Source organism: Anser cygnoides, chromosome 28 (assembly GCF_040182565.1).
Source record: "Anser cygnoides isolate HZ-2024a breed goose chromosome 28, Taihu_goose_T2T_genome, whole genome shotgun sequence".
NCBI lineage: Eukaryota > Metazoa > Chordata > Aves > Anseriformes > Anatidae > Anser > Anser cygnoides.
In genome coordinates this window covers 4,620,659-4,643,509 of record NC_089900.1, presented here as the reverse complement: position 1 = coordinate 4,643,509, position 22,851 = coordinate 4,620,659, and the positions used below count along the sequence as shown (strand labels likewise).

General features: G+C 51.7%; 1 protein-coding gene and 1 pseudogene across 1 annotated transcript; one reads left to right on the top strand and one right to left on the bottom strand.

Annotated features, from left to right (window-relative positions):
- The first annotated feature begins 2,083 nt into the window (after positions 1–2,083).
- On the top strand, positions 2,084–6,642 carry LOC136787040 (olfactory receptor 14J1-like). Its single transcript, XM_066984147.1, has 2 exons — positions 2,084–2,103; positions 5,482–6,642. The coding sequence occupies exons 1-2, from the start codon at positions 2,084–2,086 to the stop codon at positions 6,515–6,517; spliced, it is 1,056 nt and encodes a 351-aa protein (XP_066840248.1). The 3' UTR covers positions 6,518–6,642.
- A 9,397-nt stretch (positions 6,643–16,039) lies between these two features.
- Positions 16,040–17,761, bottom strand: LOC136787281 (olfactory receptor 14A16-like; annotated as a pseudogene).
- Between the last annotated feature and the right edge of the window lie 5,090 nt (positions 17,762–22,851).

Here is a 22,851-nt window from a genome sequence, read left to right as displayed (position 1 = left end):
GGATAAGGAGTTGGTTTGAAGGTCACACCCACAGAGCAGTGGTCAACAGCTCTATGTCTGAGTGGAGGCTGGTGATGAGTGGTGTACCTTAGGGGTCTGTCCTGGGACCAGTACTTTTTAATATCTTTATCAATGACATAGACAGTGGGATCGAGTGCACCCTCAGCAAATTTGCGGATGACACCAAGCTGAGAGGTGTAGTTGATGCAACAGAGGAAGGGATGCTGTCCGGAGGGTCCTGGACAGGCTTGAGAAGTGGGCCCATGTGAACCTAATGAGGTTCAACAAGTCCAAGTGTAAGGTGCTGCATCTGGGCCAGGGAAATCCCAGACATGAGGATAGGCTGGGAGAAGAACTCACTGAAAGCAGCCCTGCAGAGAAGGACTTGGGGGTTCTGGTGGAGAAAAAGCTCGACATGAGTGCGCACTTGTAGCCCAGAAGGCCAACTACATCCCTGGCTGCATCAAAAAAGGGTTGGCCAGCAGGTGGATGCAAGTGATTGTCCCCCTCTGTTCTGCCCTCCTGAGGCCTCACTTGGAGTCCTGTGTCCAGGTGTGGGGCCCCCAGCACAAGAAGGATGTGGATCTGTTCAAGCGGGTCCAGAGGAGGGCCATGAAGATGATCAAGGGGCTGGAGCACCTCTCCTATGAAGAAAGGCTGAGAGAGCTGGGGCTGTTCAGCCTAGAGTAGAGATGGCTCCTGGGTGACGTCTTTGTGGCCTTTCAGTACTTAAAGGTGGCTTATAAAAAAGATGGGGAGTGACTCTTTGCTCAATCAGATAATGACAGGACAAGGTGGAATTCTTTTAAGCTAAAAGAGGGGAGATTTAGATTAGAGGTTAGGAGGAAATTCTTCACTCAGAGGGAGGTGAGGCACTGGAACAAGTTGCCAAGAGACCTTAGAGATGCCCCATCCCTGGAGCTGTTCAAGAGCAGGTTGAATGAGGCCCTGGGCAACCTGATTTCATGGGTGGCATCCCTGCTTATGGCCAGGGGTTTGGAACTAGATGATCTTTAAGGGCCCTTCCAACATGAGCCATTCTGTGATTCTATGGTCTCACAAACTATACCTCAAGCATGACTCCCATCCCATCAGCCTTCTGGTGGTCTATCACCTTGTCCTGGTTCCAGTTAGGACAGAGTTAAGTAGCTCATAGTAGCTGGTAGGGTGCTATGTTTTGGATTAGGATGAGAGGAGCGCTGATAACATGCTGATGTTTTAATTGTTGCAGAGCAGTGTTTACACCAGGCCAAGGACTTTTCGGCTTCTCGCTCTGTCCTGCCAGCGAGCAGGCTGGGGGTGCAGCAGGAGCTGGGAGGGGACAGACCCAGGACAGCTGACCCAAACTGGCCAAAGGGGTATTCCATACCATCTGACGTCATGCTAAACAATATATAGGGGTGGCTGGCCGGGGTGGGGGGGCCGGCTGCTCGGGAATAGGCTGGGCATCGGTCAGCGGGTGGTGAGCAATTGCATTGTGCATCACTTGTTTTCTTACACATTATTATTGTTAATACTATTATCATTATCACTATTATTATTATTATTGTTATTATTATATTCCTTATATTCCTTATATTATTATATTCCTGTCTTAATAAACTGTCTTTATCTCAACTCACCGGCTTCACTTTCCCGTTTCTCTCCCCCATCCCAGAGAGGGAGGGGGGAGGGTGAGCGAACGGCTGTGTGGTGTTTAGCTGCCAGCCGGGTTAAACCACAACACACCTGACCAGAACAGAAGTTGACTCGCCATCCTCTTCGATACCATGTGCATGCTTCTGGCCTTTACAGTCCCTTTCTGTGCCACATTCCTCCTGATGGTCCGTCAGCTCCAGAGACAGAAGTGACCTCCCAGCCTCCTTCACAGCCATGTGCCTCCTGCAGGCCCAGCAGATCCTGAGGCACACCTGACTTCATCACAGTGTTCCCAGACAGCTCTTCCTTTTGGCCTCTGATCTGATCACATACCTGTCACCTCACACACCTCTTCCAAAGCCATGCACTGCCGCAGGACCTCACAGTCCCTGCCCTGCCCAAAGGGGACAAACAGCATAAATTAGAGGTAGGAGTGGGGTTGAAGATGAGATGTGCTGTGTACATGTTGGAGGGTTTTGGGGGTTACGTGTTCAGAACAAAGTTTAAGGATTAGAGGTCACCCTCCAGGGTTAAGGTAATGGAAAGGGCTTTAAGGGAGGGATTGGTGTTCTGCTCAAGGAACCTGCTCAAGGTTTAGAATGACGGCAAGGTTTGAGGCTTATAGTTTAGGTCTGGGTTGATGGCTAGGGTTAAGGCTGGCATTTTAATCATTGGTTACGCTTAATTATCCTTCTGCTTGCCCTTCTAGTAGAAGATGGGTTTGACATCTGCCTTTTCCAAGTGCCGAGGAACGTCTTTGATCAATCTGTCCTTTCCAAGGTTTTTGAGATAGGTCTTATGATGACATCTGCAGCTCCACCAGCACCTCTCTCACCCTTCCCACACCACCTCTAAGCAACCTGAGGGCTGACCAGGAGGATGATGAAGGTTTGGGAAATGGCTTGGTTAATATCTTTTAGGAGGGCTGTTCTGTGCTTCACACGGAGAGTTATGATGGTGTCATAGAAAACGGTGACACTCGTGAGGACGGAAGAGCAGGTGGGTAAGGCCATGGGCCTGCCAACGCAGGACACACACACATGAACACTGCATGAGCGGGAAGAGGAAGATTGGATCCAAAATACAGATTATGAAAGCAAAGACAATGAGTATTAATGGGGCCCTGCAGGGGAGCTCCAGCAATGGGGCAAAATCACAGAAGGGGTCCACGACACTGGGGCCACAGAACTGTAGCTGGGAGGAGGAGAAGTTATTACTGTACATGAGAGAAATTCCCCTGATTTAGTTACAGCTGCCTTCTGGAGTCAGACCTTCCACTTCACGACTCTTGCAGAGAACAGGGATGGCATACAGCCCAGGACTGACCATAGGACATGGCCCCCAGCAGGAAGCACTCAATTCATGCAGAAGGTGCAGCTGATAGCGCTACCACTTCTGTGAGTAAAAGAGGTACTGTCTCCAGCCAGGAAGCTGTCCTGCATCTGGCACAGGGTGGTGGAGCTGTACAAGGTCTGCAAGGATGACAAATCTTCCTCAGGAAGAAGGCCACGGGCATCTGCAGGTGTTTGCTTGTAGGCACCAGCACGATGATGAGGGTGTTCCACATCCCAGTCACCATGCTGGTCATGCGAGAGAGGAAGAAGAGATTTGTGTATGGGTAGAGGATCTTCCAGATGGACAGCTGGGAAAACTCAACCAATGATGTCTTTGTGTCCCATTCCACTCATAGAAACCATTTTAGAGCATTCTGGTCCCCCCATCTTGTTAGGACACCAACGAGCAAGATGTTTCTTTCTCAGTTTCTAAAAGAAATGGTGAAGGGTGTTCAGAGGGGTGAAATGATCCCTGGATGTCATGGCTGAGGTGTCCTTCCACGCAGTGAGAACACAATAGGGGTTAAATGAGGGAATCATTTGTGCTTGTGTTTGACAAACACACTTTAATAGCACAAATCTCACTTCTAAAATGCATCTCTCCCATGTTCAGAGAGGAGCAGCCGGTGATGACTTCAGTCTGCTTCAAACACCACACCCCAGGAGAGACCCCGATGACTTCAGGAGCTGTCAGCCCTGAGGCCTTGGGGACACCTCGAAGGAGCCCAATGGCACAGAGCAAGCGATGTCATGGTCGGGTGCTGTGCTGCTGAGCTGCGCCGGGCTCCTGGGCCCAAGGGGAGCTCCTGGCAAGCGGGCAGCGCTGCAGAGAGCCAGCTCTGCCCAGGAGCAGCTCCTCTGCACAGTGCAGCAGGGCTGGGGGCACTGCCTGCAGCTGGCACTGGGAGAGGAGAGATAGGAGATAGAGGTTACGGGCTGAGTGGAGTGAGGATATACTGAGAGATCATTGGAGATTCAATGCCTAAAGCACATAATATGGTAAGTTTCTAGCAGAAGGAAAATGCACGGAGGCCAGGCCCCGAGGGTTCCCTTGTCACGGGCTGGCTGCAGGCTGTGAAGCTGGGGGTGCAGGCAGGGGTGCCCGGGGCTGTGGTGCAGAGCAGGGTCCCTGCTGTGCCCCAGGGGCTGTGTGCCGGGGCAGGGCCTCTGCCGCCTGCCAGGCTCAGCACTCAGCCTGCCCGGGGAGCTGCCCAGGGCGCTGCGGGGAGAAGCTGCGGGTGGAAGGAGCCCCCCCGGGCGGGCAGGGTCCTGCTGCTGGTGGGAGGCTGCTGCCTGGGGCAGCCTGCTCACAGATCCACAGCACAACCAGGGTGTATTCAAGCCACATTGTAAGAGAGGAGAGAAGGCAAGGGTTAGCGCCTTGAATCTCTGCTTTTCTGACCCTTTTCTTTCAGTCGTCTCTTCTTTGGCTTGGTGGGAATGGAAATAGATACTGTTATTTCCTAGAGAAGGCTGACATTTCTAAGCCATCACAAGGAGCATTACAAGGACCCCCAGCAAGTCCCTTTCCTTCCCCTCAGACCCTAGAAAGCTCCACCACCACCACATGTGCAGTGCCAGCAGGGTCTGTGTGACCTGGTCTCTAGGACGTGCCCCCAGCGAGCTGCCCCTGGGCAGAGCCCTGCTGCCAGGAGGTGTCTGCAGGGCAGAGCTGAGCACCCAGAGGGTGGGATGGGGGCTGTGACCTGCAGGCAGGAGGTGTGGGGACAGAGACCCAGCTGCAGGCAGGGAGAGCTGCAGGCAGCAGAGCCATGGGCAGGCAGTGAGACGGAACTGCTCCAAGAAACACCATGGCAGGGGAGATCTGGACATCTCTCTGACATCTGTGCACTGCAGACACCTCCCCTGGAGCAATCCCCTTCTCATCCATTATAGTACTTCAGACATAATGTCTTGGGAACTTGGTCATGAGTTTCCTTTGGATTTCCTGGGGTGGTGGTGTGAGAATTCACACATACCTGAAATAGGTTTGTCAAGTGAAAGTTCAAGGTATGGTCTACCTCTAGGGTAAGCAGTCAATCCACTATTTGATGCCCTACAGGTAAGCCAGGCTGTTGGTAATGGAGGAACAGTGTTTTTATTACAGATTGAGGCTCCTAGACCATTGCTCTGGAAAAGGTCTGCATGTCTTTAAAGAATCTCACCAAGTTCTTTCATAGACCTCAGCCTAAAGCCAGTGCCAGCATCAATTTTATTGTTTCTTGAGGGATTATTTGACCTGCTCCTCTGGATCTGCAAAGAGGGAGATGCCCTTGGCCAGCAGGCATCTGAGGTCGCACCCAGTTCCTATGCCTTTGGCTTCAGAGCAGAACTGACTCTCCCAGTGCCAAAGGGCAGTTTCTCCTGCTCACAGAAAGAGCATCACCAACAGAACCCAGCCAGAACTCTGGCCAGGATGTTGCACAGAGGTCTTCTAGAAAGGAGTAAGGCAGTGCATGTCTGTTGTGTGTTGGTGAGAGAGCAGTAGCTTAAACGACCTATGCAATAGATTTTGTAGATGTTTGACTATTCACTTGTTATTCCCTCCTTGGACAGAACCCCATGTCCAGAGGCAGAAAATGTCCAACAGCAGCTCCATCACCGAGTTCCTCCTCCTGGCATTCGCAGACACGCGGGAGCTGCAGCTCCTGCACTTCGCGCTCTTCCTGGCCATCTACCTGGCTGCCCTCCTGGGCAACGGCCTCATCCTCACCGCCGTAGCCTGCGACCACCGCCTCCACACCCCCATGTACTTCTTCCTCCTCAACCTCGCCCTCCTCGACCTGGGCTGCATCTCCACCACTCTCCCCAAAGCCATGGCCAATTCCCTCTGGGACACCAGGGCCATCTCCTATACAGGATGTGCTGCACAGGTCTTTTTCTTTTTCTTTTTATTGTCAGCAGAGTATTATTTTCTCACCATCATGTCCTATGATCGCTACGTTGCCATCTGCAAGCCCCTGCACTACGGGAGCCTCCTGGGCAGCAGAGCTTGTGCCCATATGGCAGCAGCTGCCTGGGGCAGTGGCTTTCTCTATGCTGTCCTGCACACTGCCAATACATTTTCATTGCCACTCTGTGGAGGAAATACCCTGGACCAGTTCTTCTGTGAAATCCCCCAGATCCTCAAGCTCTCCTGCTCTGACTCCTACCTCAGGGAAATTGGGCTTCTCACATTTAGTGTTTTTGTGTTTTTGGGGTGTTTTGTTTTCATTGTTCTCTCCTATGTACAGATCTTCAGGGCCGTGCTGAGGATGCCCTCTGAGCAGGGACGGCACAAAGCCTTTTCCACGTGCCTCCCTCACCTGGCCGTGGTATCCCTCTTTCTCAGCACTGCCTTTTTTGCCTACCTGAAGCCCCCCTCCCTCTCCTCTCCATCTCTGGATCTGGTGGTGGCAGTTCTATACTCGGTGGTTCCTCCAGCAGTGAACCCCCTCATCTACAGCATGAGGAACCAGGAGCTCAAGGATGCACTGCGCAAACTCATGAGTGGGTGTACATCAGAAGTAATGCACTGCCTGTCTTCTTCTGCAAAGCACTCATAATGTAACTCACGATATGTCAAGCTTGTCTTTTGTTCTTTGGTGGTTTTTATTTGTTTATTAATGAGGGGTGTAAGGGACAACAATGTTTTCCATATAAATTGTCATTATTTATCCTACTCACGTATTTAAACAAAATAAAGGAACCTGCAGTGGAGCGTGCCTGAGATGCTTCCTCTGAGAACTTTGCTAGGGGTTGCAGGGTAATGCCCATGGGTAGAAGTGGAGAGGAATAGAGTCCCATCACAGCAGCACTGCCAGGAAGCACCAGTGCTTGGTCTGTCTAGAGCTGCTTTCATTCCACTTCCACACTCTCCTGCTGAGCCTTTTCTGTTGGCGTAAGCCTGATTGTTCCTGTAGCTTGGTCACAGTACTGCTGTGTGGCAATCCTGTGATCACAGGCAGAGACAGTCAATGGGCACTTTTGTGACACACTTGGCCTCCAGAACAGCATTTCCGTCCCATAAAGTGATTCTGCTCAGGGTAGTGCCTGAGGGCTCAGGTCTTCCTTCTCAGTTGTTGTCAAGAACATTGCAGTCCAGAAATGGACTCCAAAGAGGGACCTAGCTTTGCCTGTTTCTCCATGGGCTCAGGGTGAAGTGATCAGAGCCCCAGCTGGGTGTTTGAGGGCATGGGGGCTGGCTCAGGTGTTGCTTGTTGGTGTCCAGCACTCAGGTGTATGCTGAAGAGTCTCCAATTAACCTGCCTGGGGCACTAGAGCATGTGATGGGGCTGGCTGTTGTGGTTTAACCCAGCTGGCAGCTAAGCAGCACACAGCCATTTGCTCACCCTCCCTCCTCCCTCTCTGGGATGGGGGAGAGAATCAGGAAAACAAAGCCTGTGGGTTGAGAGAGAGACAGTTTATTAGGACAGAAAATAATAATAATAACAACAACAACAACAATAATAATAATAATAGTACTACTACTAATAATGTGTACAAAACAAGTGATGCACAATGCAATTGCTCACCACCCGCTGACCAATGCCCAGCCTATCCCCAAGGAGCCAGTCCCCCCACCCCGGCCAGTCCCCCCATATTAATTGTTTAGCATGACGTCAGATGGTATGGAATACCCCTTTGGCCAGTTTGGGTCAGCTGTCCTGGGTCTGTCCCCTCCCAGCTCCTGCTGCACCCCCAGCCTGCCCGCTGGCAGGACAGAGCGAGAAGCTGAAAAGTCCTTGGCTTAGTGTAAACACTGCTCTGCGACAACCAAAACATCAGTGTGTTATCAACATTATTCTCATCCTAAATCTCAAACACAGCACCCTACCTGCTACTAGGAGGAAAATTAACTCTGTTCTATCTGAAACCAGGACACTGGCAGCAGGTGAGCATTTTTTGGAAAGAATCAGGAGCTGCCAGGAGAGCCCAGAGGAGCTGCAGGGACAGCGTCTGCCAGGGAGTCAGCCATGAATGGAGCCCACGGAGTGCGAGCCTGTCTCAGGTGGAGTTCCCCTGAGATAAAGTGCTAGATCTGGGTGTGAGAAGAAGAGCCCCGTGACCCAGGGGACACAGCGGGAACAAGGAAGGGAGTCTGGTGACTGATTCATTTTACCCCTAGTGAAACACCATAGGCTGGATGCAGTGCAGGAGCCAAACACTTCTGATGGCACTCGAGGAAAGAAAGAAGGCTACTGCTGAGCACCCTTGACAGCCACAGAAGAGCTGGTGTGGGAGGCAGTCAGTGGAAGAGACCCATGACCTGTCTCTACCTCCCAGCCTGCACAGCACGGCCCTGCAGAGTAGCAGAGTGCCCCTGTGTCCTGGACACCACAGCCCCCTCGCTCTGCAGAGCAGCACCACCAGCTGGGACTGTGGGATGCATGGGGAGAGGGTGCAGGAATGGCTGGCCAGGCCAGAACAGGCATACTCCTTCCTGGGAAAGGCTCTTTGTTGAGGTGGGAAGTCCTGGGAGGAGAGTGGGGCCCCGTGTGTGTGCAGGGGATCCCTGGAAAGAGAAACCCCTTGGTACGTATGCAGCTTGGGGCAGGCCGCCAGGGCTCGGGGGCAGCAGGAGCTGCCTGAGGAGCTCCAGGAACAGGGCTCTCAGCCCAGCTCAGAGAGGTGGTTTGTTCCTCCACAGAGGGATACAGAATGGCTCAGTCAGAAGGCCACATGTGTGCCCTGTACAGATGAGGCTTCAATGTGCATATTGTGTGCATGTAAGGCAAACCTGAGCACAAATGCCCTCAGCCTGTGTCCGTTCCTCATGCCGTGGGGTATCTCAGACAAGTGCAGAGCAGGGCGATGTACCACAGGGCTGAGACGCCTCTCAGCCTTTGGGAGAGGCAACACGAGCCAGAAGGACACCACAACCACTGCAATGCCCTGTCTTTGGATGTGCAAGACTCATGTCTCTGAACACTGCTGTGTTTACAAGAAGTACATGAGGCCAGCTCAGATGTGGACACCTCACAGAGCCCTGACACTTCCATGTGTGACACCAGGAACAACCCCCACCACCTCCATGAAATCCATCTCACCTGTCCTGGACAGATTCATTGCAAATGCCCCAGTCTGCTGCATCACCCTCCCCTGTCTTTCCGGACTGTGTCAGCAAATGTGCCAGGGGGACCAGAGAGCTTTCTGGAGACTTGGAATGACATCAGACCTGTCTTCTGGAAGAGGAAAGAGAAGAGTGGGGAGAATTAAGGCTGGTCAGCCTCACCTCAGTCCCTGGGAAGGTGATGGGGCAAGCTTTTCCACAGCTACTTCCAGGCACTTCAAGGACAAAAAAGGGATTGCTGAACCCATAGGGGAGGAGAAAGAAAGTGACACTGTCTACCTGCAGTTTAGCAAGGCCGTTGACATTGTCTCCCAGAGACTTATTGTAGTGAGAATGGTGCTATGTGGACATAACTAATGGATGAGGCTGTGGGTGGGAATTTGGCAGGACAATCAGGCCCAGGTGTCATCCGTTGTGCAAAGTTCTCCTGTCAGGCAGTTCCTAGCAGCATCCCTCAGTGATCAGCACTTGTGCCAACACTGTTGAGTGTTGTCATTAAATCTCGGAATTACAGGATGGAGCATGCTTTCAGACCCTTTCTGGTTTGTGCCAAGCCGAAAGGAGCTCTTGAGAAACCTCATCTATTTAGTTTTCTTTGAGCAAGACCGTCCAAGAAGATGCCATTCAGGGGTCTCCTCGAATATGAGTTATTTTGCAATTCAAAGATTCTTTCCATTGGAGAGCTCTCTGAAGACATAATATGCAGAGAAAGAAAAAGAGAAAGGCAGGGGTAGAGATATATCATGTCTCAGTATGAACACAGTAGATCCTATGAAGAATGTTTCTAGCAGTGGCAGAAAATTTACTTCATAAATTTCATGTGAGAAGCTTACTTTTTTAACGCCTCATGTGCTGGCCCACAAGGAAGGTGTTGGGTGGGTATGTTATTAGGAGGTCTGTTGTGCCTCAGAAACTTAAAATCCAGTAGGAAGCATCTGGTCACCTCTGACTCTGGAGCTGACAGGCCAGCAGCAGTAACATGGCTGGGGACAAAGAATCTGAGGTGACCTCTCTCTGAAGCAGCTGATGTGTCAGCCCTTGCCTCCTGGCTGACATCTGTGCTTTTTGGCTTGCACCTGCTAGAATCCCCTGATAAGGCAGCAGAAGGCACCTGCTTGGCACACTGATTGTGAGATGCCCTCTGTCTAAGAGCCTGATAAACCCCATGCAGCAAGAGGCCTTGGGTGTGGGTTTTCATGTCTCTTCTGCCTGAGTACGTGGTGGGATAGCAACAGGCACACAGTTTGGTCATGTCAACTTGAGAAGTTGGAAGGCCAGCAGCAGACGTGGAGAAAACCAAGAGCACTGGCAAGGCTGCAAGGCCCCAGCCGAACTAAGGTCTTTGTCCCCTTGGCTGTAAAAGCTGTCTCTGCTACTGAAGCTCATAAGGAGACATGTTGTGCTCGTGACACTGGGTCCTTGCTGCCTCCTTACAACCCTGTGTAAAGACATAGTGACCTTATGACTGTGATTGTGTTGTTTGGTGCATTGTGGAACAGCTCGTCCTTGTAGGGAGGGATGTAAGTTGCTGAGCACATATGCAGGGGAAAAGAGGAAGAAAAACAAGGAACTAACTAAGCTCTGAGACAATGCTAGTGAAACTGTGGCAAGGCTGGTGAAACTTTGCAGCTTGGCTTATACCCATGACACTTGCAGCTGGAAAAGCTGGCCAGAGGGCAGCAGGAGAAGATGATGATGGAACAACCTTCGCGGAGTGGGTGCAACCCCAACTCAAATGGTGCACATGCGCATTTGTAGACATGCTTATACAAGACCAAGGAGGAGCCTGGTGGCCCTTGTGACATGTGTTGGCCTCACGTGTCAGAACAGCTAGTGGGTAGGAGGGAATAAAACTGGGACTCCCCCAGAGGAGAGAGACAAGGCGCACTACCAAGGACGACGTTGCCTCAATGTGAATGCCTGTTCAAGCGGTGTGCCTAATGACTCCTTCCTCTAGGCCATCAATGATTGGGAAAAGCTTCACACTCATCGGTATCATTGTCATTGCCCTGGGGTTGGTATGTGTGTAAATAGCTTGTAATAAAGCTTGCTTACTTTATATATATATATATATAAATATTGTCTGCTCCTTGCTAAACTGAACCAATCAGCTTCAGCCCCTGGAATCTCACTAGAATAGAGCCTGCTAGGCCCCATGCAGGAAGAGGTCTTGGGCATGGGTTTTCAAGTCCCTTCTGTCTGAGCACATGGTGGGACAGCAACAGGCACACAGCTTGGTCATGACTACCTGAGAAGCTGGAAGGGCAGCAGCAGACCTGGAAGATCCTGGTGAGGTTTCTTCTGTCTGATCAGTTCACAGTGCAACAGAAGGCTAATGGGTTAGGGCCAGAGGCCACCCAGAAAGAGTCTGTGGTCAGCCCATGCCATTGTGTTTCAAGGAACTGCCAGGGAGGGTGAGGAGACATCAGTGAGAGTAAGGAAATGCATGTATGAGAGCAAGGTGGAGAAGCAAGGTGGGTGCCTACAGCTTTCAGAGAAAAGTGGGAAGGGATAAGACAGCACAGGACAGCCTGTAATGGAAAAGACCAAGAGCACTGGCAAGACTGGAAGGCCCCAGCAGAACCAAGGTCTTTGTCCCCTTGGCTATGGCAGTTGTCTCTGTTACTAAGGCTCATGAGGAGACATGCTGTGCTCATGACACTGGGGGCTTGTTGCTTCCTTGCAACCCAGTGAGGAGGCCAGGAAGTGTCATAGCATTGTCCTTCACACAGCATCACACACCCCACATCCCACTGCCCCAGGAAGAGCCCTGAGCCATGCGTGAGGGACAGGACCTCATCTTTACTCAGTATCAGAGTCTCCTGCACAGTGCCTTGGCCTATCTGCAATCATGGCCTCCCATTGTCTGTTCTAACAAGTCCATGGGGAGGCTTTGTCAGTAATGACCCTCACTGGAGACCACTAAACTCCAGGACACTTCGAAGTCTCCTTCTGACTTTAACTTCTCCTGCAGTTGCATCATTCTCTCACTACCTGAGGTTTGTGGACTCAGCACCAAATGCACCGTGGGGCTCATTACCATTCAGCCATTTTCATCCGGTCTTCCAGACTTGTCCTGTAAATTAGTGAGGTATCAAAAGTGCAGGTAAACAAGAAAGTTTCAGTGACAACTTTACAGAAAGCATTTTCTTTATTTAAGATTAGTTTCCATTAGTTTAGAGTTTTGAGAAGAAGTGATAGCATCATTCTCTAGTTGACATTGGCCCCATGTGTCTCCTAAGGAGCTCTGTATGTGTAGGAAAAGCAGTCCCTTGAAGTCCTAGACTGCATGGACAGCCTTGCTGCTCACCTCCACATGCCCAGCACTTCTCTCATCAGTCATGTGGGACTTCACATTTGGGAATGTTTGAGATAGGTAGGAAATGATGTATAGAAACACAACTACAGAGTTGGCTGTAGGGATGATGAGACAGAAAACTGGGATACAGGCAAGCTTGAAGCTCCCTCAGGATCCGAAAACCAACTGGGTAGGTGAGATGTATCTGTATGACCAATGAGTAGGGAAAGGGGAATCTGGAGAAGAATGGAGAGTGCATGTGTCCAGAAAGTCTGCTGGAAAGGTGGCATCCAATATGGCCTGTTTAATCAGGCCAGGTGGAAATACCTAAAGGACTGTGGAGATTAAGTGAAGTGCATAAGAGACAGAGTCCTGGCAATGCAAGTATGGGAGAAGATGAGTACATTTTCTACTCCTGCAATACACATCCTAAAAAAAGTAATATTCTAATGTCATGGGGAAAAAAAAGCAAAAAAAAAATTTGCATTAGAAGTGTTCCATCATTTCAGATGATTGTAATGTACTGATGGAAATAAAGCAAAGGAGTCTATATCTGCTGAAAGGTCCAATTAAATTCCTCAGCACATCCTGGAAAACATCCGTGACATCACTTTCCTAATGGCATCCTTGAGCTCCTGGTTCCTCATGCTGTAGATAAGGGGGTTCAATACTTGAGGGAGCACCGAGTACAGAACTGCCACTGCCAGGTTCAGGGATGGGGAGGAGACAGAGTGGGGCTTCAGGTAGGAAAACATGCCAGTGCTGATAAAGAGGGAGACTACAAAAAGGTGAGGGAGGCACGTGGAAAAGGCTTTGTGCCGGCCCCGCTCAGAGGGCATCCTCAGCACAGCCTTGAAGATCTGCATATAGGACAGCACAATGTAAACAAAACACCCCAAAAACACAAAAACACTAAATGTGAGAAGCCCAATTTCCCTGAGGTAGGAGTCAGAGCAAGAGAGCTTGAGGATCTGGGGAACTTCACAGAAGAACTGGTCAATAGCATTGCCTTGGCAGAGGGGCAGGGAAAATGTATTGGCAGTGTGCAGCAGAGCATAGAGAACCCTACTGCCCCAGGCAGCTGCTGCTATCTGGGCACAAGCTCTGCTGCCCAGGAGGGTTGCATAGTGCAGGGGCTTGCAGATGGCAACGCAGCGGTCGTAGGACATGATGGTGAGAAGAGAATATTCTACTGAAAACAAAAAGAAGAAGAAAAAGACCTGTGCAGCACATCCTGCATAGGAAATGGCCCTGGTGTCCCAGAGGGAATTGGCCATGGCTTTGGGGAGAGTGGTGGAGATGCAGCCCAGGTCGAGGAGGGCGAGGTTGAGGAGGAAGAAGTACATGGGGGTGTGGAGGCGGTGGTCACAGGCTACGGCGGTGAGGATGAGGCCGTTGCCCAGGAGGGCAGCCAGGTAGATGCCCAGGAAGAGCGCGAAGTGCAGGAGCTGCAGCTCCCGTGTGTCTGCGAATGGCAGGAGGAGGAACTTGGTGATGGAGCTGCTGTTGGACATCTCATCCTCCTGGAGAAAGGGGACAATCCAAGGAGGATATTACAGTGATAATTAGGAGAGGCATGTCTGAGAAAAATCTACTCCTCATTGAAGAAGTGACTTTCTCCTTTCTGAGACCTTTCTTCTGCTCCCTTGCTTGAGCTTTGGTTGGTGGTGCCACTGGGAACAGGGGACTCTGCTGTGGCCTCTGCAGAAGTCAGGCCTGCCCTACAGCTCAATGTAAAAACAACCCAGGAGAGATCTCTGATTAAATCTCTCTGTGATGTATGTGGACTTCCCAGCAATACCACTCTCAAAACCCTTGACTACAGAATAGAGTGCATGGTGTACTTTGTTCCAGTTGCCTGTGTGTTGTGGTGTAACCCGGCTGGCAGCTAAACACCACACAGCCGTTCGCTCACCCTCCCCCCTCCCTCTCTGGGATGGGGGAGAGAAACGGGAAAGTGAAGCCTGTGAGTTGAGATAAAGACAGTTTATTAAGACAGGAATATAATAATAACAATAATAATAATAGTGATAATGGTAATAGTATTAACAATAATAATGTGTAAGAAACAAGTGATGCACAATGCAATTGCTCACCACCCACTGACCGATGCCCAGCCTATCCCTGAGCAGCCGGCCCCCCACCCCGGCCAGCCACCCCTATATATTGTTTAGCATGGTGTCAGATGGTATGGAATACCCCTTTGGCTGGTTGGGGTCAGCTGTCCTGGGTCTGTCCCCTCCCAGCTCCTGCTGCACCCCCAGCCTGCTCGCTGGCAGGACAGAGCGAGAAGCCGAAAAGTCCTTGGCCTGGTGTAAACACTGCTCTGCAACAATTAAAACATCAGCATGTTATCAGTGCTCTTCTCATCCTAATCCAAAACATAGCACCCTACCAGCTACTATGAGCTACTTAACTCTGTCCTAACTGGAACCAGGACACTCTGACATGACAACAGCTATCCAAGACCTCTTCCTCTACGGGGCCTGCCAGGTACTTAGGAAGAGAGGATCTTACAACCTACGTGCAAAGCAGGTGCATCTGCTGGCCTGTCATGGACACCAGCAGATGTGAGCCTAAAGGCACTGATCCCAGCCAGAAGTCAAGGGAAGACCTGTTGGCTACTTCAGAAAGAAGTCAACTCACAGACCATTTAACAGCCATTCGTGTCCTACTGGACTTAGAGCTTCTGAGGCACCACTGCCCTCGTAATACCATACCTACAAAACATCCCCTTCTTGGGCAAGGCTCTGCCCACGTAGAAGTGAGCTGGCTGTGATCCTTCAAGCCCATGGCACTGCTGCTGGACTCCCAGCCTCTCTGATGCATGGGAGCCAGTTCTGTGCCAGTCCTGGGAGGTGCTAGGGCAGGAGGGACCTTGCAGGCAGTGTTCAAGCCCCGTGCCTGTTGGCAGTCTCTCAGCTCCTTCCACACAGTGAAGATCACGCTGACGTCCAGAAGCCATGTGCCTGCAGCTGGCCTAGAAGACACTCAGGGGAGGCACCCTCCCAGCCCAAGCCCCTGCCCCAGCCGCAGCTGGTGGTGCTGCTTTGCAGAGCGAGGGGGCTGTGGTACCCGGGGCACAGGGGCACTCTGCAGGGCTGTGTTGGGCAGGCGGGGAGGCAGACCCAGCTCATGGGGTCACTGCCATTGCCCCAGGGCTGCAACAAATCACTCGCTGGACTCCTTTGCCAGGCCTGATGCATGCCCTGGGGCTACAGAGCTCTCCTCTGCCTGTTCACACCAGATTGAGCACTTGAGCTCTGCTCAGGCCACCTGGGATAGGCTCATGCTCTGCAGGCTCCATTCACTGCTGTTTCCTGGGCTCAAACTTCCCCTGCAGATCCAAGCACTGGTGCTCCCTGGCTGTGCTGCTGGGATGGGACTCTTTTCCTCTGCACCCCTGCACACGGGCACTGTCCCTGCAGAGCCAGGACAGGTCTCAGAGGATGGACGTCAGACAAAGAAGGCAGTGCAGGCTCCTTTATTTTGTTTAAATTCATAGAGAGCATGGCTCCTCAGGTACAGAATCTCAGTACATATACTCAACATGTACATACTGAACTGGAAATGGGACAAATAATGAAATTTTATTGGGCAACAGCTGAATTAAAGCTAAAAAATACTGGTACTAGAAACATACTCAAAGACACAAACAAACAAACAAACAAACAAAAAGAGAATATTGAAGAGAATATTGGCTCTTCCTGTAATAAGTGACAGTATGAGTCATTCGCAGAAGATGACTGAAAAATAATTTCTTCTGAAACACCTCAAGATATCAGTTTCCACAGGGCATGTTTCAGTCCCTTATTCCTCATGCTGTAGATGAAGGGGTTCAATGCTGGAGGAACCACTGAGTACAGAACTGCCACCACATGGTCCAGGGATGGGGAAGAGATGGAGGGGGGCTTCAGGTAGGCAAAGATGATGGTGCTGACAAACAGGGAGACCACGGCCAGGTGAGGGAGGCACGTGGAAAAGGCTTTGAGCTGGCCCCGCTCAGAGGGCATCCTCGGCACAGCCCTGAAGATCTGCACATAGGACACCACAATGAAAATAAAACAACAAAGCCTAAAGAAAAGCTAAACACAAGCGCCCTGACTTCCCTGAGGTACGAATCTGAGCAGGAGAGCTTGAGGATCTGGGAGATTTCACAGAAGAACTGGTCTACAGCATTGCCTTGGCAGAGGGGCAAGGAAAATGTACTGGCCGTGTGCAGGACAGCATTGAGAAAGCCACTGCCCCAGGCAGCTGCTGCCATCTGGGCACAAGCTCTGCTGCCCAGGAGGCTCCCGTAGTGCAGGGGCTTGCAGATGGCAACGTAGCGGTCATAGGCCATTATGGTGAGAAGTGAATATTCCACGGACATAAAAAGTACAAACAAAAACACCTGTGCAACACACCCTTGATAGGAGATGGCCCTGGTGTCCCAGAGGGAATTGGCCATGGCTTTGGGGAGAGTGGTGGAGATGCAGCCCAGGTCGAGGAGGGCGAGGTTGAGAAGGAAGAAGTACATGGGGGTGTGGAGGCGGTGGTCGCAGGCTACGGCGGTGAGGATGAGGCCGTTGCCCAGGAGGGCAGCCAGGTAGATGGCCAGGAAGAGCGCGAAGTGCAGGAGCTGCAGCTCCCGCGTGTCTGCGAATGCCAGCAGGAGGAACTCGCTCACTGAGCTGCTGTTGGCCATTTGCTGTTTTTGGTCATTTGGTCCTGCCCAAGGAAGAAAAAGCACTGCCAAGTTACCGCAGACTTATCTGAGAAGTTATGGCAGACTGAGTGAGAAAAACTCATTCTATTTCTCAGCTTAAACCCCCCAAAATTCTTGTTCCCTTCCAGGCAGACAATTGGCAGGTCCCTTTCAGGAGTTCTGATTCATGCTGCCTGAGGGTATCCCTGGGAGAAGGGGACTCTGCTGTAGGCAACAGAGGAGTAAGTCCTGCCCTATAGCAAGAGGTAAAGAGGAACATGGGGTAATCTCAGATAAAATTTAGTGATGATATCAAAGAGTCTTACCCCTTTGTTGCTCACAGTTCAACCAATTGCCGAGCAGGACTTTGGGTATTTATTTTTTTGTATTTTTTGTTATTGATACCTCCCCAGCGTTTAAGTTCTTTTTCTGAGGCAGAAATCCTGGGCATTTCTACTGCACTCCAAGTGAAATCCGGTGGATCCTCAGAGGCAAAGGGACTGTCCCTTTAGTGCAGAGTGTCCTTCAGGGAGGACAGCCAGTCTGTCCATCAGTGCTGGTCTGAGCTGCCCTGTGCTGGTATCTCTTTGAGCTGCAGGACAACTGCAATCAGAGTTTCACCTGAGCAGGACCTGAACACTGCTGAGAGCAGAGCAATCCAGGCTCAAATTGCACATCTCCAGACCCCCCACCCTGTCCCCGTACTCCCCTTCCCCCAAGCACACCGAGGGCTCACTCCATGTACATGTGAAATCCCCATCCCCAGCCAGCCTGGAAACAAGAACAGCAGCAGCACGGCCAGGTGGAGAAGCCAGGAGGAATGGCAGCGTGCTGCTGCCAGGGGAGGCAAGGCCAGGGAGGGACAGACAGACACTCAGCAGACCCTCCTCTGCTGCAGCTCTGCCTGCAGAGGAGACTGCTCATGCTCGTTGCAAATACTGTGTGTTCTGTTCTGGCAGGAAGACACAAAGGCAGGGCCCTGGGCATCAGAGGGTTTCCAGCTCCTGAAGATCAGCTAGAATAAAACCTGAGAGGACCACAAAGATAGTGTTGGTGCAGCCTGTGGGCTGAGGTGTGTTAAGGGACTTCATGAAGTCCATCTCTGACACATTATCTCCCATTGCAATGCTCTAGGTGTCTCAGTCTCCTGTACAATCCCAACAACCCATTACCATGAAACCTGCCTGCCTTTCACTGCAAGAATCTGCAAGCACAGACGTGAGAAAAATTCTTACCCTTTGGTTATCCCCTGCCTTGGTCTTTCTCTTGAAAAATCCAATCACCAATGCCATTCTCTACAGCATCTTCTACTCTGTGCTGGAGAAACAAAAAGAGCCGCCCTGAGAGATGCTATCAGCGATCAGATGTGCCAGCTGTAGAAGACCCCTTTGGCAACCCCATCTGCATTGCCCTGCTGCCAGAGACTCACAGTGTCAAGAGTCTGCAGATCTGTCCTGCCACACGCTGCCCTCTGTTGTTGTGCTCCTCGCTGCCTCCAGCACCTCTTTCCTTCCCTCCTCTCCCCGTGCCACCTGTGGTCAGAGCCCCCAGCCCTGCTGCACTGTGCAGAGGAGCTGCTCCTGGGCAGAGCTGGCTCTCTGCAGCGCTGCCCGATTGCCAGGAGCTCCCCTTGGGCCCAGGAGCCCGGCCCAGCTCAGCAGCACAGCACCCGATCATGGCATCGCTTGCTCTGTGCCATTGGGCTCCCTCGAGGTATCTCCAAGGCCTCAGGGCTGACAGCTCCTGAAGGCAGCAGGGTCTCTCCTGGGGTATGGTGTTTGCAGCAGACTGAAGTCACCACCAACTGCTCCTCACTGAACACAGAAGAGACTGATTTTAGAAGTGTGATTTGTGCTGTTGATGTGCAGTTGTCAAACATGATGTTGTGGTTTAACCCAGCTCAGCACCACACAGCTGTTAGCTCACTGCCCCTGCAGCTCCACACCTGTAAAGCTCATGGGTTGAGATAAAGACAGTTTAAAAGGACAGAAAAGGAAGAGACTAATAATAACAACAGTAATAATTAGGTGTACAAAGCAATGATGTACAAGGCAATTGCTCACCACCCAATGATCGATGCCCAGCCCATCCCCGAGCAGCGGTCCCCCCGACCCTGGCCAGCCTGCATCGGGATCCAGTGTTGCGGTCCCTTGACAATTTTTTTTAGGGTAAAACCAGCTTTCAGAAGGATTTGAGCTATTTCCTTCCCTTCTCAAATACTTCTGCTCTGTTGCCCCACATGATGATGTCACCAAGGTATTGCAGGTGTTCAGGAGCTTCCCCCATTCCAGGGCAGTCTGGGTCAGTCCATGGTAAATGGTAGAGCCAATTGCTTTGTCAGTCACCCCTTCCCTAGAGGGGGATCCCAGCTGCTTGGCTTCCCTGCCCTCTAATTCCAGGCTATTGGCCCTGTTCTCCCAGCACTGGAGCAGCCAAGTGACAGTGTGCTCACCTAGATGATGACTGAAATTTTTTCACAAATCTCATAGCTCGCCCTGGGATAAGGGTCTTGTAGGTTACTGATGCCGTTCTGATCTCTTCCTCTTTGCCCTCCTTCTTCCTTGGTGGCCCAACTTTGTTGAAGCATTCCTTGTCTTCTTCCTCCTTTCTTGTCTGCATAGGAGTTTCTTTCCTTTCTAAGAAAAATAAATAAATGTTTTTTACATCCATAGTTTTCTCTTGCATATAGGAGCAACCAATAGTGGCAGAGGTTGGTTCTCTGGCACAGCAATGGGGCCCATCAGAGAGGCTGGAGTGGCTGCAGGGCCTGTCACAGGGGTTGGAGCGGCTGCAGGGCCCATCCCAGGAGTTGTTGTGGCTGCAGGGCCTTTCAGAGGAGTTGGAGTGGCTGCAGGGACCGTCACACAGGTTGGAGTGGTGGTAGGGCCTGTCACTGGACTTGTTGTGGCTGCAGGGCCTTTCAGAGGAGTTGGAGTGGCTGCAGGGACCGTCACACAGGTTGGAGTGGCAGTAGGGCCTGTCACTGGACTTGGAGTACATTGACTGTGTCTTCTATACTTAGGAAAAGCCCCAGCATGTTGCAGTGATTTGTGTCTTTTCACAAGACTTTTTCATGCATTTCACCAATTTTTTAGGATTCTGCACTTGCTCAGGGGTGAAGTTCCAAAGCATTGGATGTGCCCACTGCTCTAGGGGCCTGCCAGTGTCCTCCCATGCTCCTAGCCCCTACTAAATCTCCTGCCTCGGGGCAGACTTCTGGATGGCATTCTCAAGTACTTGTTTAACCTTAAACAAAAGCTGAAACACATTCAGGAGACATCACAATAGGAACAGGCTGGTTTGACCATCCCAGGGATATTCAAAGCTTTGAAGAGCTATTGTAACTAGCCTGGAAGAGAAAGGGGAGGTGAAGGAGAAAGGGAGAGTGAAGAAGTTGTGAAAAGTGTCACCCTTTTGTCAGCTCCCTGTCCCTATCTACCAGCTCAGGGGCTGGGTACCAGGGGAACAACTGGTCTTGCTGCTAAAGGCTGAGGCAAAGAAGGCATTAAATACCTCAGTCTTTTCCTCATCTCTTCTCAAAATGTTTCCCTCCACATCCAATAAAGTATGAAGATTCTCCTTAATCCTCCCCTTCTCGTGTATTTCTAAAAACATTTTTATTGTCTTTGCTGGTAACAGCCAGACTGATCTCCAGTTAGGCTTTGGCCCTTCTAATTTTGTCCCTGCAAAGCCTTGCAACATTTAGGACAAAGCTCCAAACAAAATGACAGAAGGCATGAGAAGGAAGCACAGAAAAGGTGCCTTCCATGCTCTAGCCTTCTGTGAGTCTGTGCTGCAATTCCGTTCAACTAGTTACTCCTGCATTGTCCAAACCCTCCTCCAACAGCAGCTCCATCACTGAGTTCCTCCTCCTGCCATTCGCAGACACGCGGGAGCTGCAGCTCCTGCACTTCGCGCTCTTCCTGGCCATCTACCTGGCTGCCCGCCTGGGCAACGGCCTCATCCTCACCGCCGTAGCCTGCGACCACCGCCTCCACACCCCCATGTACTTCTTCCTCCTCAACCTCGCCCTCCTCGACCTGGGCTGCATCTCCACCACTCTCCCCAAAGCCATGGCCAATTCCCTCTGGGACACCAGAGCCATCTATCAACGGCGTGTTGCACAGGTCTTTTTCTTTCTTTCTTCATATCAGCAGAAATTTCTGTCCTTACTACCATGTCCTACGACCACTACGTTGCCATCTGCAAGCCCCAAGCAAGTTCTTTCAGCATCTCGGTCGTTCAAAAAGCACCTCTGTGAAGCATGCAGAGACCTCTCTGGAGTACCCTAACTTCTCCCTGGGGTAGGAGAGGTAGATCCCCAGGATCCCCAAGCATCACTCTGTGTCACCCATCACAGCCTTGGTACGCACAAGCACCTCCCCGTGCTGCACAAACAATTTGCTGAGGCAGCCAAAGATCTCCCCAGAGCACCCGGTCACCTGCGTGGGGTATTCAAGAACCTCCCTGGAGCACCCAAGTCTCTCAGCAAGCCACCCTGGTGTCTCTTGGAGCATGCAAACATCTCTGTGCAGCACCCAAGCGTCTGCCCCAGGCATACTTGGACATCCTAGAGCGTTTTCCTGGAGACACAAGCGCCTCCCTGGGAGCACCCAAGCATATCCCCAGGCCACCCAGACACCTTCCTGAAACACCCAAGCATCTTCCTGTGGCACCCAGGCATCTCCCTGGGGAAACCAAGCACGTACTTGGAGAGCCCAAGCATCGTTGTGAGTCTCCATCTTTTGTGCGTGAGCAAACCAAGGGGCACCAAAGGATCACCTGGGGGCACCCAAGCATCTCCATGGGGCACCCAGGATCATCCTTGGAACACCCAAGCACCTGCACACAGCAGCCATGCACCTCCCTGGAGAAAGCATGCGTCTCCCTGGGGCACAGAAGCGTCGTCTTGGAGCTCCAGAACATCTCCCTGCATTGTTCAAGCATGTCTCTGGAGCAGCCAAGCAGCTTCCCACATCCCCAAGCATTTGAGCAGGTCACTCCAGCACCTCCCTGGATCCCACAGGCATCTTCCCCAGGTAGCCAGGCATTTCCCAGGCATCTCCCAGAGCACTCCAGCATCTCCACAGGACACTGAAGCACTTCCCTGGTGAAGCTAAGCACTTGCGTGGAGCACCCAGGCATCACCCCAGGGCACCCAAGCACCTCTCTTAAGTTGCCAAGCATAGCCACAGGGCACTAAAAAGATCTCCTTGGATGACACAAGCATTTCCTCAGAGCAAACCAGCATCTCCCTGGAGTGCCCAAGAGCCTCTGGAGTGCCCATCCATCGCCCCAGGACCCCAACTCTTCCCCTGGTGCTCGCAAGTAATTCCCTTTGCACCCAAGGAGAAAGTCAGGGGAAAAAAGGGAAAGCGTCCCAGGGCACCCAAGCACATAACCCTAGAACGCAAGCTCTCACTTTGAGCACTGAAGCATCTCCCCATGCCATGCAAGCCCCATTCTGGAGCACTCAAGCATCTTCTAGGAGACGGTCTTAAACTACCAGAGCATTCATTTCCATTAGATATTAGGCATGTTCGTGGAGCACCCAGGCATGTCCCAGGGCAACCAAGGTTGAAATGGAGATTCCAGGGTGCTCCAGGGAGGTGCTTGAGTGCCCTGGGAAGAGCCTGGTGTGCCCAGGGAGCTTCTTGTCTCCTCCAAGGCTCTGCAGGGCTGATCCCGGGAGGTGCTTGTGTGCGCCAAGGCCATGCTCGGTTTCCAAAAGGAGGGAATTGCATGTTGCAGGGGGATGCTTGGTGTCACCCAGACACTGAGCAGCCCTGGGGAGATGGGTGTGTGCCTCAGGAGGTGCTTGGGTTCCCAGGGGAGATGCTTC

Excerpts from the sequence above, each read along its gene's own strand:
- LOC136787040 (XM_066984147.1), top strand. The coding sequence starts at position 2,084 with ATGAGATGTGCTGTGTACAT. Across the intron at positions 2,104-5,481 it reads ATGAGATGTGCTGTGTACAT|ATTTTGTAGATGTTTGACTA; the intron begins GTTGGAGGGTTT and ends CCTATGCAATAG.